This window comes from Oryzias melastigma, linkage group LG7, assembly GCF_002922805.2.
Source record: "Oryzias melastigma strain HK-1 linkage group LG7, ASM292280v2, whole genome shotgun sequence".
NCBI classification, from domain to species: domain Eukaryota; kingdom Metazoa; phylum Chordata; class Actinopteri; order Beloniformes; family Adrianichthyidae; genus Oryzias; species Oryzias melastigma.
This window is the reverse complement of record NC_050518.1, coordinates 11,385,656-11,402,907: the sequence shown is the minus strand read 5'-3', so window position 1 is coordinate 11,402,907 and position 17,252 is coordinate 11,385,656. Positions and strand designations below refer to the sequence as shown.

The 17,252-nt window shown below is 36.5% G+C and overlaps 1 protein-coding gene across 1 annotated transcript in view; it reads left to right on the top strand.

Moving 5' to 3' along the window:
• Positions 1–17,252, top strand: part of opn7b (opsin 7, group member b) — a 61,506-nt gene that overhangs the window by 32,231 nt on the left and 12,023 nt on the right. The window contains exons 2-4 of the mRNA XM_024294006.2: positions 11,406–11,493; positions 11,568–11,730; positions 15,287–15,414. Of these exons, the coding sequence (XP_024149774.1) occupies positions 11,406–11,493; positions 11,568–11,730; positions 15,287–15,414 (379 nt within the window). The remainder of the gene's footprint in view (positions 1–11,405; positions 11,494–11,567; positions 11,731–15,286; positions 15,415–17,252) is intronic.

Below are 17,252 nucleotides of genomic sequence, written 5' to 3'. Positions count from 1 at the left end.
AATCCGGGTTGGGTATCATTAGTGATCTCCATCTGGTACTGGGTTTAGGTTACACATATGTCCGGTACCAGTACATGGGCAGTAAATTGATCGGTACTGGACAGCTGTGTAACCTTAACCCGGTACCGGATGCATATTAGTACCGATACCAGATGTGGATCACTTCCTGGCACTGATACGCATCTGTTACAAGGTTAGGGTTAGGGTACCTGTGTGATCCAGTTGCGGACCGGTACTGGTTTGGGGCCCGGAGGTTGGGGGTTGATTTAATGGAAACAGCACATCAGAAAACAATGAGTTAGGGACACCAAAAACATAAATTTTTGATGCGAAGTGGTCTTTAACTATATATCAAAATGTTACGACTTGGGAATAAGAATATGTGGACTCTATCCACAATGTAAAATATTGACTTTAAAGACGTATCAACTGTCCTTCAGGTGCAGGTGAACTGCTAGCCTGATGTTGTGGCTCTTCTATGCTGTGCCCTCTTTTCATGAAGGGGTTGTTTAGTTTCCCTAAAGTATAGATCAGAACATTCCTTACTGCACTGGACAGCATAAGCCACATTTTTCTGCTTCTTCTTCTTCTGGGTTTTGTCCTTTGGGTGGACCAGTTTTTATCACAGTCTGTCTGCGAGTTTCAAAATAACAGGTACTGGTATGCCTTTGTTGAAGCTCCTTCTGAGTTTTTTAGACAAAGCTGAGACATAACATAATATCTGTTATGTTATACAATAATGTTGTTTCTCTGTCACTCCCTTGTTTTCCTGGACTCAGTCCAGCAAAATCTCAGTTTCTTAGGTTTCATTAAAGTCCAGGGGGTATAACTGGAGTTCTGAAGGTGTTAATGTTGCTCTTTTCTTTGTTGGTTCCTTCTGAGTTTATATGGATTCTACTAAGTTCTGTAATAGACTGAGTACCTCTAACTTAAGAGGACGGTGGGAGTCACACATAAGACACTAGTCAGTGTGAGTTTCCTGTACACCTTTCTCGATATGTACAAAACAATAGTTCTTGGCATTTTCCCGAGTGACCTTGATGTATCATCTGTCCATCGCATTGATGTGGCGAGAGAATTCTTCCACTTTCTGAGTTTTATTTCATCCTATGTGTCATCCACTTATCTGAAACAATGTGTGGGTGCAGTTCCATAGAAGGATGTCAGGACTCTTGTTTTCTTTTTCATCCTTGTATGGATCGTCCACTATGGGGACATTAATGATCCCACGGTGCAGCTGTGTTTTTACCTAAATAATTTCCCTTGAAATTGGAGATAAGTGGTGTTCAGGCAGATGTCCAGCAGATCACATGTGTTTTTGTGTCATTACAATTACTATGATTGGCACTGAATGTGGTTAACTCCATGAAACAAAAGCTCCATAATTGGGGTTTGTCAAAAATGGGGAAAGAGGAAATGATGGGCTGTCTTTAGACATGATGAAGTTGAAAGGCTGAGACAAAACACGACATTTCGGATGATTTGAAGTATGCATGAAGACACAACATCTCCACTAAAACACAGTGAAGATGGTGATTATATGATGTGCTGTAAGCTGTGCATGTGAGTCGTGCTGGAAAACCCCCAAAGTACACTTAAGTTCAAGTCTTGCACTGGCAACAATCGTGTTTGCAATATTTGTGCAAAAGACCATATGACTTTAATCTTGACTCTCTTCTTGTGAAATGGTCCACTATCTCTCACTGACTTTACAGACCAAATCCCTCAAAATTTCCCTTTCTATCTTGTTTTATTCCATGCAGTGTTGTAGATTTTTAATGTCCTGAATTTCCATCTGTTCACCTGTTTTCTCTCCATGAGCATCCAGTTTAAACACTGACATTCACTGCTCTTACATTAAAACCATGAGCACCTCCAATACCACCTGCTCCCATCTGCTTACCTTGAGGGGAGGCCCACACAAACGCCACAGAAACTCACACAAAGGAATGTGAGCATGGTTGATGGAGGTGGTTTATAGGAAACCAGCGGGGAAGTTATGTGTGATTTCTCCAAAAAAGCTTCCAGTTAAAAAAAAAAAGTCAGCAACCTTAATCAAGCTGTGTTGTTTGTGAGAAAAAGGCTTTAGAGTTGAAGGTTATCAAGTATTCTTTCTCATCCTCTGATCACCTATGCTGTTGTGTTGCTGCCTCTTCATTCTTGAATGCCATTTCACACTGTCAGAGAATGATTTGAGAGCTGACAAAGGAGCCTTTTAACAGTCCACTCTTAAAATTTTATGCATTTTAAATTTGCCAAGTGTGACCTCTAAAGTTATGCACAGTCTGTTCTCTCACATGTCAAAAATGTAGTTTATGGGATTCTTTGTAATGGCTGTAATTCTCATAGTTTTTGAGCTGACTGCGTGGAACTTAAAGTCCCAGTCCAATCACTTTTTGATCTATTTTAAAAGCATTCGCTCTGGTCTATTAATTATGTTTATGACGTTTTAGCTAAAATGATTAAAACCTGCATCGGTTTCTTGGACATAGTTTCTGCAGACCGGCAGTAGTTCATTAGAAATTCACCTTTGAGTTATGAGGAGGACTGTTGATGCACAGTAAGCCTCCCTTCATTTCCCATAATCCCTTTTCTCCCACTTTCTCCTGCTAGCTTACTGCCTCTCACAACCCCAAACTAACATTACCGGTGCAACAAAAATTGTGAGTAATTTCAAAGCTGTCCAGCTGTACAGTTTAGAGGTCAGACAAGGAAAACAAAGATGTACGTGGGTCTATTTGTCTGCAAGTTAATGCATCAGAATGGAGCTTGTGACCTTCCGATTGTAGCACCTACATCACCACTACAGGCTTTTTCATACTGCACTTTATTTTTTATTCACAATTTGAATGAAGAAATACTCAGAAATGCAATTTTAAGCTTAATTTTCTTTAATGTCCCCCATTAAGAGAAAAGTGCAACAAAAATATTTTGAAAACACCAAAAGCACCATTTTCATTAGAGTGGAGCTTCAAGTGTTTTTGATTGATGGTTAAAAATTGTAAAATTAGACTATATTTTTGTAACAAATGTTGAATTTAAGCCTTCAAGAATGTTGTAATTTGTGACACCTACAGCTTTGAGATGTAAGCTGCTATTGTTAGACTTTAACAGATTTGTGAATAAATTTAGTTGGAAAATATTAAAAAAAAAACAAAAAAAAAACATTGCAGATAAGAAGCCAAAACTCTTCAATGATCTGAGAGCCCCAATGAGAAAAGCTTAGTGACCCTGGAATGGTTTTAAGGAAATGATTCATATTCAGAAATCAAAAACACAGCCACTTAACCACTGTACTTCAGCTGCTCTTTGTTCACTTGTTCTTTAAAATCTCAAATTGTTGCAGCACCTCAACTTAGAGAGGTTACCGACTCTTCAATAACGGTGAAGCACAGAATTGCAGCCCTGTTTAGCGGCAAAAGCTTTCCCTGATGAAAGGATAAATAGTCAGCTTTGAAAAAAAAGAAAGATTAAAAACGGGAGTCACAGATGGATGAAAGGCCTTGAGTAGAATGTGAGGGCAAAAACTGAAGAAATGTGCTCGTAAAAAAAAGTAATAAATATCGTATTTGCACTACAATACTGCTGTTCTTAAAAAACTAAACAGAAGAGAGGCTGACAGACAAAAACAGGACAAATGAGGCACAATGGAGCCACAAGGGAGAAGAAAATGTTGATTAATATATAAAATTAAAAGCACAAACTGCAGCCAAACACACATGAAAATATGAGTGACAGCACAAAGTGGCACCATTGCAAGCACTAAACGGGAGGGACTATGATGGGCTTAACTCTCCTGCTGTGCTTCTAAGCGGCTCCAGCATGAGCTGCCGTCACATTTCAAATCTAAAAAGGCCACCTGTGAATGGAATTCTGCGTCTATGTCCTTTAAAAGATGAAAAATATGGGGTATTATGTTTATTTCGTATTTATTGATTTTGATTTGAAAAAATAAAAAAGATTAATAGAGGGATAATGGAAAAAAAGAGAATGGTCTTGTGTCTTTATTCCTCCCATCTGTGATGTCTTTGGGGGAAAAAAAAGATAATCACCCCTGTCCTGTTTACATAATCATGCTTATTTGTAATAATTGGCTCCAGAATCTGCTCATTTTGAAGATGCCTCCCTTTCTGTTTGTTTCTCTCCTGCGGTGCATTTGTTATGAAGGTGCAGGCAGGATTTCTTGTTGTAAAAGTTTCACTGCATACATACCATGGAAAATTATTATTATTCGTGTTTTCAATCAAAATGTGGAATTTCCGTTAAAACCAAAAGGATGAGATTGTGAGTCATCATTTTGTGAGGTACAGCTAACTTAACTAAAGTCTTTTAACCGACTTTTATAGTTCACAGACTCACACAGATTCCCTGCAGCACTTTAAAGAAGCTTTCTCTTTCCAGTTTAAAACTCTGTTAGGCCCGCTTCTCCTGGCAGCTTGTGTTTGTGCGTGTCTCCACTTCTGTTCGATTTGAAAGTAGCTCTTAAAGGAACACTCCAACAGCTCTCGAGTTTGACCCCTGAACTTACAGCATCTCCACTGTGGTAAAACCCCCACATGTATTATGACAAATCCTATTTTTATTGGAGGAGTGAGACTAAGAAGCACATACAAGTGCTCTCTGACCTCTCTCAGAGGTAAGGACCACACACACCTACACAGACGACATGCAGTAAGACAGATCTTGCAACTGTATTTGACAGTCAGTTTTTCAACTCTGTCATTATTCTTTTTTTTGCCAGGGAAAAGCAAATTCACTTTTTTGGCTTGACAAAAAAAAGCAATTTGTATTCCAGAACTGGCTGAGATGAATGGGTCAGCTTCCTGTGATTTAAGGAGAATGTCATGGGGAGTCCTCACCAGAGGAAATTTCATTTCAGATTATTGTTGGTGTCCTGGTTTATCTTCAGATTGGCTGTCTGTGTCAAGAAGAGATCAAACGCTGCTGGCATGGAAAAAGTTTAGTGTTAAAGTTATAAACAGCTGGTGTGTCTGGCTCATTCAAGGTCTACAAAGGATTTGACTAATTACAAAAAAAGATGTCAAGAGACAAGATTAATAAACATTCGTTTTGCTTTGTTTAAAGATTTCACTTCCCTTTTTACAACTTTAATTCTTTTTTTTTTATTGTTTCTCAACTTTAAAGCCCTTGCTAGTTCATCTCCAAACATGATGGATTATACAAATACGCAAACTGGATATGACAGATAGTACCTCCAAAGGATAACACTAAATCATGACAGGAAATTGAGTGAAATGATAAATGAGTTTTAAACTGAAGAGTCTATGTGACAGTTGAATGACTTATGCTTTTGGGAAATGAATGAGCTGCTTGTAATCATGAACACTTTTATCTGGATTGACATGCAGGATTGAGTCACAATGAGAAAAGATTTAATGTGGTGAAGAATTTACACAAGTGATGACAAAATAATGGATTATGTTTCAATGAAATTGTAACCCAGAATTTAATATACTGGGAAAAAAAAGTTAACTATAATAAAATAAAAAAAGGAAACTTGACTAAAACAGAAAATATGTTTGATGTTTTGTTTATTTTATCATTTTTTGTTATTTTTTTTGGGCCGGTGTAATGTGGTGTAAAAAAAAAATCCGTTATTGTTGATTTTTTTTTTTATTTCTCTTTTTTATTCGTTTTCTCTATTATTTGTCAAAATAGACAGATATTCTTTTAAACAAGATGTAAGAAACTATTTGCAAACATTTTGACATAGGGGGTGAAAAAAACAAAATTTTTTGACAGAATTCTTGCAGAAATAATTTATTTTCCACTTTGTAGGCAAAGTTAAGTTTTTTTTATTTTTTGCTTTGACTGACGGTTCCTGAAGATTACAAAAAATCCACACAAAACAGCAAAAGCCAAGATACTGATGAAAGTCTCCTTAATCAGTTGGGTGGTAAAACATAAAAAGAAAAAAGGCAAAGATAATTAAAAATGTAAAATGACATGAGAATTTTGTAAAAAAAAAAAGATTGTTTTGTGTTTTATGATAAAAAATAGATTTCAAAATATAAATAAATACAAAAGTATTGATTCATCATAATGAATGTTTTATTTATTTATTTTTTTGCAAAGTTTTTGCTATACCTGCTTTACATTTGATTTATTTAAATTTACATTTTTAAATTGTTAATTCTTGCATTCAATTCAAATATTTATTTTTTATTCATTTTATTTTTTTATTCCAAGTGCTATCTAAGGCTACGGTCACATATCCAAAAATACCACTATGGTGCTCAGCTACCAAAATGCACGTTCTTTTTTCCAAATTCAGCGGGTAGCTGTACGGCAGCAAAAGTAATTGGGAGGCGGCACGCTGTGCAGTGGCAGGGGTTTAGAAAAAAGTTAAAATTCTTTCAAAATTTAATATCGGTGAGTGGCCAACCAGGCACATTTCGAGGTTGCACGGTGCCAGTCCAGTGACAGGTGTGTATAACGCCTTTACGAAATCTGTAATTAGCTGTGTGGCCACAGGGCGGTGCACATTAAATACCACTGGTAGCCCGTTAGCCGCCCGGTAGCTCGGGGGTATAAAAAGGAAGGCCATTCTGATCACCTGACGCCCTCCTGTCAACCACCATCTACATTCATGACCACACCAACAATTAAAAAAAAATCATGAAATCTTGAAGATTCTGATGCTTCCCAATCGCACAGTGGTAACTATATTTGTGACTCTATATAAAACTTTTGTCTTTAAAGCCCCTTCTAACCCAAAGTATATCGCTTTACACTTTAATGTATTGACAGTGTTGTTAACAGCCAGGAGAAGTTTAATTAGACTCAGTTATGATTTGGTTCACTGTCACAACCTGGTTTCAGAATTTAACATCTCACTGTGTAGTTTCATGAAGCAGAGGATGATGCTGCCAGGACATTATGCTTTCATTTGAAGATGCAGCTCATTATAAAAAGCTAAAACTATTTTTAAGAGTCAATACCTATTGGCAAAAAGCTTAGCCCCAACACCCCCACCAGTAAATTAAAAATGTAAAAAAAAAAACGCCCTGTGATCTAAAATATGCTAATGTATCATTGAAATGTATTTAGACTCGTTTTTAATCTAGTCTCTTCACAATCAGTTTTTACTCACAATGAGTTTTTAAATGAGTGGATATTCTCTGAACTTCCCTTTGTCTCGTTTTTTTCTGTGCTCCATTGTTCAGCCTTCAATCCTTCACTTCTGTTGGTTTCACTTCTGGGATTTCTTTTATCTCTTTTGTCTTCACTTACTTTTTTTTCCCCCTAAGACGTCAGTCCTCTCACAACATTCTCCATCTCTGTCGTTCTCCTTGCCAAGTCTGTCTTTTTCTTTAAGCTGGAAGGGTGTCCAAACACGTGAGGGTGTGCAAACTGCAAGTTCCGCTCGCATGAAAGCAAAGGTTAAATTGTAAAAGACGTCCTCTGCAATGATTATCCATAATGCCACAATTCAAAGGCAGGCTTACAGACAATTTGTGACTTTCACACTCGCTTTGTGACACTTTTCCCTCTTAAACTAATTGGGGTGAGCATGGAGACTTTGGAGACTTCTCTTAAACTCGCCTCACTCTTCTGCCTTTTTCTGTCCTTTAAAGTGCTTCACTCTCCTCCCTCCATCCTCTCAGACTGTTGATCTTCCCTCTTGAACCGCTGACACCGCAAAGGAAAACAGACAGCAGAAAGGGACTTAGCCAAAAGTTCATTTAGCTAGAAATTAAGCTTAATCCTAATTCACAGTTTAATTCACAGATCACATTTTGTTGGACTTTTGCTTCATACTTTTTGAATGAAAAAAATCTTTGGATGTCTTAGAGAACTTCAAGAATGCAACTTTACCACTCAAAGAAAAGAAGGGAAAGCAATTAAGCATTTCATGTTTAATACAGGAAATAGTCTGTATGAATACAAACTGGTGGCAGGAAAAAAATGTCATTAAAAAGAAATAGCTCTGCATCTCAGAAAAGACACACACTACCTGCTGACTAAAACTTTATGGGTTGCAAAATATTATTGTAAAAAAAACATTTTTTTAAAACCATGATGTGAAATGGTAATAAAACAAGCCTTTTTTATTTTTATTTAAGTTAGTTAAAGCTCCTTAAACCTCATCTATTGTCCAACTCCCTCTATTCAAAAGAGGTTTCAGTCATAGCATGAAGGAAACTTTTACACTTCTAAGAGACTCTTCTACTATCATAATATTTTCCCTAAGGAGAGTAAAGATATATTTGAAATATTCATGGATTATATCAACAAGATAATGTTAATATTAACTACTACAGGAAATTAATAGTAAATCATGACAAATCCAGTTGATAACAGTCTTAAGATAGTTGAGAGAGCATAAGATCGTCTGCTGTAGAACAAAATGGGATAACAATAAATTACGATATTGGCTGAAGTGAAGTTTTTTGAATAATTACCTTAATAAATTTCATTTAGATATAACACAACCTCTGATGGAGTTATATTTATCGTGCTGCAAACAAACTAACAAACTTGAACAAATCTGACCATTCTGATACTCAGTTTGAACTGCAGCAGATCTCTTGACCATGTCTATATACCTAAATGCATTGAGTTACTGCCACGTGATTGGCTGATTGGAAAATTACATTAACAAGCAGTTGGACAGGTGTGCCTAATAAAGTGATTATTGATTGTGTGTCTTAACACCTAAAGAATTAATTTAATGTTCTTTATGGAAGTTTTTTTTTAAATCATTATTCAAAGTAATTTGCAATTCTCATTAGACAATTTTAATTTACAATTTGAAAATGCATTTTGCAATTTAGAATTCAATATTAAAAAGTACAAATTTAAAAATAAAATATTGAAAAAATAACACTCTAACTCTAAAAGCCCTAAAGATGTGCTCCAAAAAATATACATCTTTAAGAGCTGCAAACAAATGTATTTCCTTCTTTAACCACCTCAGGCACCAAACAATTCCATTGGTTAGCTGCGAGTCTTAATGCTTTTAATAAGGGGGGTTGACATTTTATTTGAATTTTGACACAAAAACACCACGGAATATTACAATGCAACAGATAAAACCCATTAGAATTTAAAATGTCCTTTGACAGCTCTTTGGTGTTGGTCATGGTAGAGGTTGCAGTCTGACTGTGTAAGGGTGGACAGTTGTCCTCTAAACAGATAAAAACCAGCTGTTACTTTTGAGACTATATTAACAACTTTGTGTTTTTTGTTTCCTTTCTGTGTCATTCTGAACACGGTTTTCTATTATAGGTTATCAAACAAATAATATATTTATGATTATCAATCAGTACTCAATAATTGCAACATTACATTTGATATGCAATAAAGATTTCTGCAGTAGTCTTTGAATTTTTAATGATGATAATCAATGAGAACTCAGTTTTTGTTACACGATGATCAACAATGACTTTAATCTCTTTTCCGTTGTTTTTCTGAGATTGATTGAAATGAACCTTTTTGTGAATTTTCTGGCAGGTCAAAACTCATTTTGACACTTTGATGCTATGTCTTGATTTAATAGAATATTACCTTGAATAATTGACATATTCTAAAATATTTCTCCTTAAACTTTTAGTAGAACATGAGTACTGTGATGTGTGAACTAGAACAAATCTAGTACACTTACGAACTTTCAAACTATATAAAACTAAACTAACTTTTTCTTAAAGATTAGCCGCAGTGAATCTGCTTGTTCTTATTGTTTATTCATTTCTCCAAAGTAGCTGTGGACATTGTACTCGTCCTTCTTTCCTTCATATGTAAATGTAGGTAATACAGGTGAAAGCGTTAAGTAAACAGAAAGGCTATGAATATATTTTCATATCATCTTTACCCATAAATTTCACTAGAAAGATCAGGCAGACTGCAACCTCGCCTCAGTAACTTCTCTTGGTCACAATGAATACTGGATTGGCACATTAGGTCATGCGGTGTATGCAAATGTCCCAGGATTTCAGGATGAAACAGAGTTTGTATTGAAATGTAAAGAGTTCCTCTTTGTTTAAACTGCAAGGTTTCAGATAATTAAAAGAGAAAGTGCTTTTAGTAAAGAAATGTTAGATTAAAAATGTAAATCTGAATGGTGTGCTCCTCTAAAAATACTAAAGAGGGATTTTTTACTTATTCTGTTTTAATATGTCACTTTTTTCTCTTTTTATTTTTTTTAAAGTGATGGATGCTAGATAAATTTGATAATTTTTCACCCTACTTCTTTATTTGCAATTGTGACACTAAAGATACCAAGAAAAGCTGCATAATGAATATTTCTAGGTTCTTTAGTGAAATGGGCATGGATCGGTATTCTTCTATCATAATAGATTTATACTTTTGAAAAAGCATCTTTGGGCAGAGAATAAATTTCAATTTGTATTCGGTGATGTGTAAGAAGAACTACAGTTATGCAAGTCCATTTTTTTTACTTTACATGACCTTTCTAAGGTCAGCTATTTAAGATTGCTTCAGGGAGCCTTGAGATTGTTTTCTTGATAAATGCTTGAGTTCTCAACCATCCTAATATATTTCCTTTTGAATTTGATAGATGTGCAGAATCCTTTTTTTCTTGCAAAATCTAAGAATTTGACAAACAAAATTAAACTGTTACTTCACTTTAATTACATTTTCCAAATAAATAAATACAATTAATTTCATTTTTTTAAGTAAGCATATCTCTTTGAAACATGAAATATTCTCATTAGAAGAAAAGCATGTCGTAATAACTTCATAGTATTCTTGTTTTTATTTATTTACTGTGGCTGCCCAGTGTTATGGTATAAGAAGGATTTGGGTGTCAATTTAAAAAAAATACTCATTCTAAAGGGAAGTTTGTTTGCTGTTTAACTTTTGAAGAGTCTACTGAAAAATAAAAGATTTTGGATACAGCTTGTTAGGATTGTTGTTCACCTTTCGGTTTATTCCATCAGGGATTGCCAAGAGGAAGCAGCTTTTCACTGATTCGCACAGGTGGTTTTGGCAGATAGTTTTATGCCGGATACAACCCTGTATTTTCAAGGCCCAGTGAGACCCAGACAAAGTTCAGCAGCAGTGTGAAGGGCCCACACTAGATTAAGTCTAGTTTTAAAAATGGACAGGGAAGATGCTTGTCTAATAGTTAGTGCCCCCCCACCCCCACCCCTGCATTTCCTTTTAGACCCGGTACCTCAAGGAGAAGCTGATATCAGCTGACCTGAGTGTAGGGAGAGAGCAGCTCAGCTCTTATTTTAGCATTTTATGTTTATTTAGTTTTTCCTGTGTGCTGTTAAACTACTGCATCTCTTCAAACCATTTTGAATTTCCTCCATGTATAAAAAGAGCTATTTAAAAAAAAGCAGATGATTAAAGTATGTTTTTGTCTAGTAAAAATCACTGTTATTTTTCATCTGTCTACTTTTCTGTTTTTCTTCCAGATGGGAAATGCCTCCGAATCATATCTGTTCGTTTCCAGAATATCCAAAAACAATGACTTCCTCATGGGAACCCTTTACACCATTTTTGGTAAATTAAATCGATTTACTTTTCTTAGCGTGGACTCAAGCTGAGTGATGTTGCTTGTGGTTCTGGTTCCACAGGTGTCCTGTCTTTGCTGGGGAACGGGATCTTGTTATTCGTGGCCTATCGAAAGAAGTCTTCCTTGAAGCCAGCAGAGTTTTTTGTCGTCAATCTGGCCATCAGTGACCTGAGCATGACGCTAACTCTCTTTCCACTTGCAATTCCTTCAGCTTTTCTGCACATGTAAGTCACACGAATGCACGTTTGATACGTTTGGATCTCATTACATGTTCCCCTTTTGCAGCCTTTCAACAGTTCATCTTTTGTGTTTCCTGAAGATTCACAGAAAAATGTGTAGCTTCACTCTGCAGTGAGTGAAAGTAGAGCAGTGTCCCTGGGAGAAGTTATTAATGCATCTGCAGAAAGCTTGTGATTGGATTCTCAGTTTTATATTCTGAAGTGCTCTTGGACCTGCAGTAGAAGGATCTGTACCCAGGCTGACATAAACTAAAGTCATTTTAATTTAGAAAATGTGAAGCTCAAGGAAACTCCACTAAGCCTTTGGATCAGCCATTTGTGTGTTGGGATGCACTTTATGGGTGTTAAAATAACTGTTTTTCACAATGTAACAACATCAAGATAAAGAAGAGTTAAAAAAATGTAATAGTTAATGTCACTACTACACAATAGCCCCTTGTTTTAAGGCTGTAAAAGTCATGACAAACTTTATACACTTTCCTCAGAGGAAAAAAATGGAAATTTTCACACTTTTGTATTTTGTTTAAATACTTTCAATGTGTATATAAATGCTTTTGTAGACAAATTGGTCCAGTTTTATAAAATGAAGCTAAAGATCTTCTCATGACTGAAGATTTATGTAAATGTGTCAAACTGAATCCATTTGTAGGGGTGGAGATTGATTGACATTAGTTTACAGCCAATCAGAACATGTGGTGGAATATTTGTTGATCCGATGAAATGAAGAAATGTCAAACGTTTTCATGAAAGTTTATTAAACAGAGCAGAGAAAAGTACACGCTGGCGAGCATGGCGGAGAGGTCTGCAGAGCCCTGATCTGTGATGAAGGACGCTCACATTTTATACAGTCATACAATCAGCTGTTAATCAGGAGCTTAAGATGGAAACGTAAGTGTCATATCTATCATGAACAAGATGTTCTAATGAAATCAAAATGTTTACACATAGTGGTCAGGGTGTTCTGACAACAAGAAAACAAGACTCAGAGGATGAGACATAAGCAAATGTATAATTTCCATGACAAACACACAACACAATGTGCAGTAAAAATGCAATAAAGCATAAAATCAGCATAACAGCAAAATGTGAACTGCAATAAAGTGAGGGACTTTCCTAACAGAAAGACAGACAGAGATATATCAGGAACTGCTGTCACAATCTGAAGCAAACTGTTAGATTTGATGATTTTTTTTCTTTTCTTAGCTGTTGCAGGAAGTCATTATCTTTCCGGAAGAAAACGTGGATTGCTTTGCGCTCTCACAGCTGGACTTTGCAGGAAAGAGTTTCCATGCACACCATCCCAGCTGGACTTAGCTGTCTCTAGAAATATCCACTTCTTAAGTTCAACGTTCAGACTTCAGTCAATCCTCCAACTCCTCATTTTTGGCTCCTCTGTAGGTCAGACGACCAGATGCAATGATCCTGTTCTCCAGAGAGCTTATCTAGCTTCATAGGTGGAGAGTGGACTCTCTGAGCCGCTCAGCCACTGTCCCAGCAACTCTCTCTTTCATAGATGTGGGTATGGGAACTTTTATGGCAAGCACTTCCATCTTTTCTGTCAGTCTGGAGATAACACACAGTGTTATCTGATGGGCATCTCTCTCACTCAGGTTTTATCCTGGTTCAGCTTTCATAAAGTCCATGTCAGATGGTCACATTAAGTCTGAAAGCAAGTCCCCCCTCAGATCCCAAACCGGTTAAGACTGGCTTTGCTTACGTCTGTGTTAATTTCTCGTTCATTCAAGCTAATTCTGTTAAAGTGGAATAAAAGAAAAACAGTCAATTGGACCTGATTTATTGTTTATATTGGAGAGTTCTCCCTTTATTAAAATGGAGAAAAGTTTCTTCTGTTGCATCATCTGCTCATGATATAAGTGGTGGAACTGAAATATTAGGCTGTACAACTGCTACCAATGGTGTTGCCGTTTACCATGACGATGATTCTTTGGGTCCTTAGAGTCACTGTCCAGCAATAGAGGAGAAGCATAAAGCTTTTTTTACTTCACCCGCATGTTTGATGAGAGGATTTATGATGAAACGCTGAGGGCAATTGTTTGAAGATGTTTGCCTGACACGAGGAACTCCAGCCAAATGAAAGAGTCCCTTAGAACCCACAAACAGATGATGATTCTAAGCTACTGGATTTAACACAACAGCAAACTTTTGAGGCTTTTTTTAGATAGGCAATTAAAGAGACACAAAAACTATCATTCTATCTGTTCTTACTGCTATTTTTACAAGGTCACCACAGTAAATCAGCTGTTTCCGTTTGACCCTGCAGTCTGTGGTTCATCCCTCGAGGACCGGACATATTAGGCATGGTCACAGCACATCGTTTTTGCAGCAATGGAAAGGACTCATTCTAGTCTATTAGTGTGGTCACACGAGAATCATAACGCTGTGTTTTAAAAGCACCCCAGAAGCAGCACCCTGAGCTGCTGCACTAAAGATAGACATAGAGACTCTTATGCTGCTGTGAAGCAGAATCACAAGAGTCCATATCGCCTTACTAGGGCAGAGATTAAACAGCACATCCGCTTGATTTTCAAAATAAAATGCTACATTTTGTAGACTGCGCATATCACCTTCAGGCACCCTCGTGATTTTGTGACTTTTGCTGAGTGGACAGCACTTGAAGCAACTCCACATCTGTACCCTGCCCAGTGGGACTTGCAGACAAAGCAAAACTGCTCCGGGAAGCCTACGTACTATGACATCACAGTGAGGATTTTTGTGATGGTCCCTTACTGCAATCAGTTTGTGTGACCCTTCATACACACATACTGAAGGTCAGCCTTCTACAAGCATTAATCGGCTCTTTGCTCAACTTTAAATACAAACCTTGCAACCCTACATTTACAGCTGTTATATATGTATGTCCAAAAAAGGTGTTTACTTGTATGCTTGTGTCCTTGGTAAAGTCAAAACCCATTGGGCAATTATTGAAAGTCGATCCACGTTGAATTACTTTATGCTACTGAAAGCAGATATAGATGTGGGAATAGCATTAAGCATGACTGTTTTAAAATTATTGCAACCTTACCTTTTGGTATCTTTGTATACCATCAGTAGTTTAGAATGTTTCTCTTATAGCTTTTAGAAAATCTAACTGGGACATTTTGTTCTTGGATGTGCTTTAAAGGTTTAAAATGTACCACCATCTCAATAATGGAAAAACGTCGAAAAGCTGCAGATGATCAAATAAAAATGTACTTCCAACACCCACTTGTACATTTCTTGCTACAGTGGAAAGAAAAGACAACAGAAATCCCACCTCTGTCATTGTTTCTCACCTCATCCAATAATCTTTCTTGCTTCCTCCTCTGATGATGTGTGGGTGTGCCAGCTGTCCTTTGCTGGGTCAAAGTGCTTCACCATAGTTGTGTGTGACGTAAAGGAACACCAGAAAATGTATTACCTGTCATCTTCTGAATATAAATTGTTAAATTCCACCTGAAGGAATCTGCAGACAAACCTTCGCTTCAATATCAGGTCATCAATCAGTATAAAAGTCTTTTTTTTTCCTTCTCTTTCCATGCAGGTGGTTATTCAACAGGATGACCTGTGCTGTCTATGCCTTTTGTGGTGTTTTGTTTGGCCTGTGCAGTCTGACCAACCTCACTGTGCTTTCCTGCGTCTGCTGGTTGAAGGTCTGCTGCCCCAACTATGGTAACCCAATCTATTTTTTTATATTTACAATGTCATCTGTTGTTTCATGTAAAACTATAACTGATACGGGCTTCTAGAAAACATTCTGGTGGCAGTAATAGATCAGATGGTGTTTGCCAATGTGCAGAACTTTGGTCGCGATGGCACGGAAAAGGCTTTGTGTAGCAGCCTGAAAGTCAAAGAAATTCTTAGTAAAAAAATTGAAAGAAAAGGATGTTGTTCAGGTGAGAAAAAGCAGGAGGAATATCATGAAGTAGATCCGTGAATGTGAACTGGCAGCATGAAAAAGTGAGTTTGACTGAATCCAAAGCTCACAAAGGAAAAAGAGAACGGATCTTTCTTCTTTGTTGCAATCACGCCACCACCTTCATCACCTTAAAAGATCCAACACAGCGTTTCAATCAAAACTAAAATGTTAAGTGGGTGTAAAGTCTAATTACATCTCAAAAGACATTTTATTTGAAAGAAATAATAATAATATTAAAGAAATAATATTTTCTGGACTTTTTTTTGCCTGAAGTGTTTTCTAAGATGTTTTTTTTTCTATGAAAACTATATTTTTTACACGTTCTCAAAAATATATTTAAAAAAAACATTCTGTTTAACCAAATAAAATACAAAATAATATTCAAGCTAGGTTCACACAACCCTCAGCAACACACCACTTCCACACTGAAAACTCTGCAATTCACTTGTTGCTCTGCAAGTTTCTAAATATAATTTTCAAGCTCTACATCACAACGTGCATCCATTAAACGCGTGTTGAAAGTTAACCAAGTCAAACTTTAAGCATTTGTTTATGACATGGATAACTTCCCCTTTGTTTCACAAACGTGCCAACTGTTTGAAAATGAATCATGGAGGAGAAATACATTTTGCATTTCATGAATTATATGACATCAAGTCTTTGGAATAGAGCAGTGAAAGAAAAAGCCTCTTTGACATTTTGCACCGAGCCTTTTTTAACTGTAGGTGGCGGACAAGTGCTATTAAACAGTAGAAAAAGAAGAAGAAGAAAGACTGTCGTATGCCCTGAAGGAATGTAGTATTAGATGCACAATCTGGAAGTTTGAACTAATATTAAATATCATTTGTTGCCATTCAATAGTTTAAAAAGTGATAGTGTCACTGCCCAACAAAAACGGTCAAAACAACATGAGTTCTTCATGTCCTAATGTGTTCCTGTTTAGGTGAGATGCATAAATCTCCCCTGTGCTGTGATATTTTGCAAAACCAAAAAAGTACAAACCAGTTTTCATTGGAGTTACAATATAACAACTTGATATAGATACAGAAATATTGTATGACTCTATGGTGGCATGTTTTGTGTAGTGTGTTTCATAAATTTAAGGATTGATTCTAAAACCTAGGAAGGCTTAATACTCAAATTTTTACACCGCAGCATAGCCACCCCAAAAACAACAACCAAAGCATTTTGTTCATTTGATTGATTTAAATGTATCTCCTCTTTGCTAGAGGACTGATTCCAGACTTCAGTGGGAGACCTGCAGCAGTTTCCTTGTCCTACTTATGCAGGTCTGCTCTGAAGTTTTCCTGAATTTCAAAGATCTGCAAGGGAAGAGTTATGGATTAAATTCTCATGGAGTGGACAGAAAAAGATGGCATAATCAGATCTTTTTTTGGTCACAGTTCAAAGCAAAGCCTGGTTACTTTTGTTTGGAATGTTAATTAGATGAATTTGCTTACTTGCAGCTTCCTAACAGAAAGCATTGTGATGTTTACCAAACAACGAAACACTGCTAACAACTCTAATGAGGCTGACAAAAAAAGATCAGAATTAAACTGAGGGAAACGTGGATGAGAAGAGCAGTCATAAT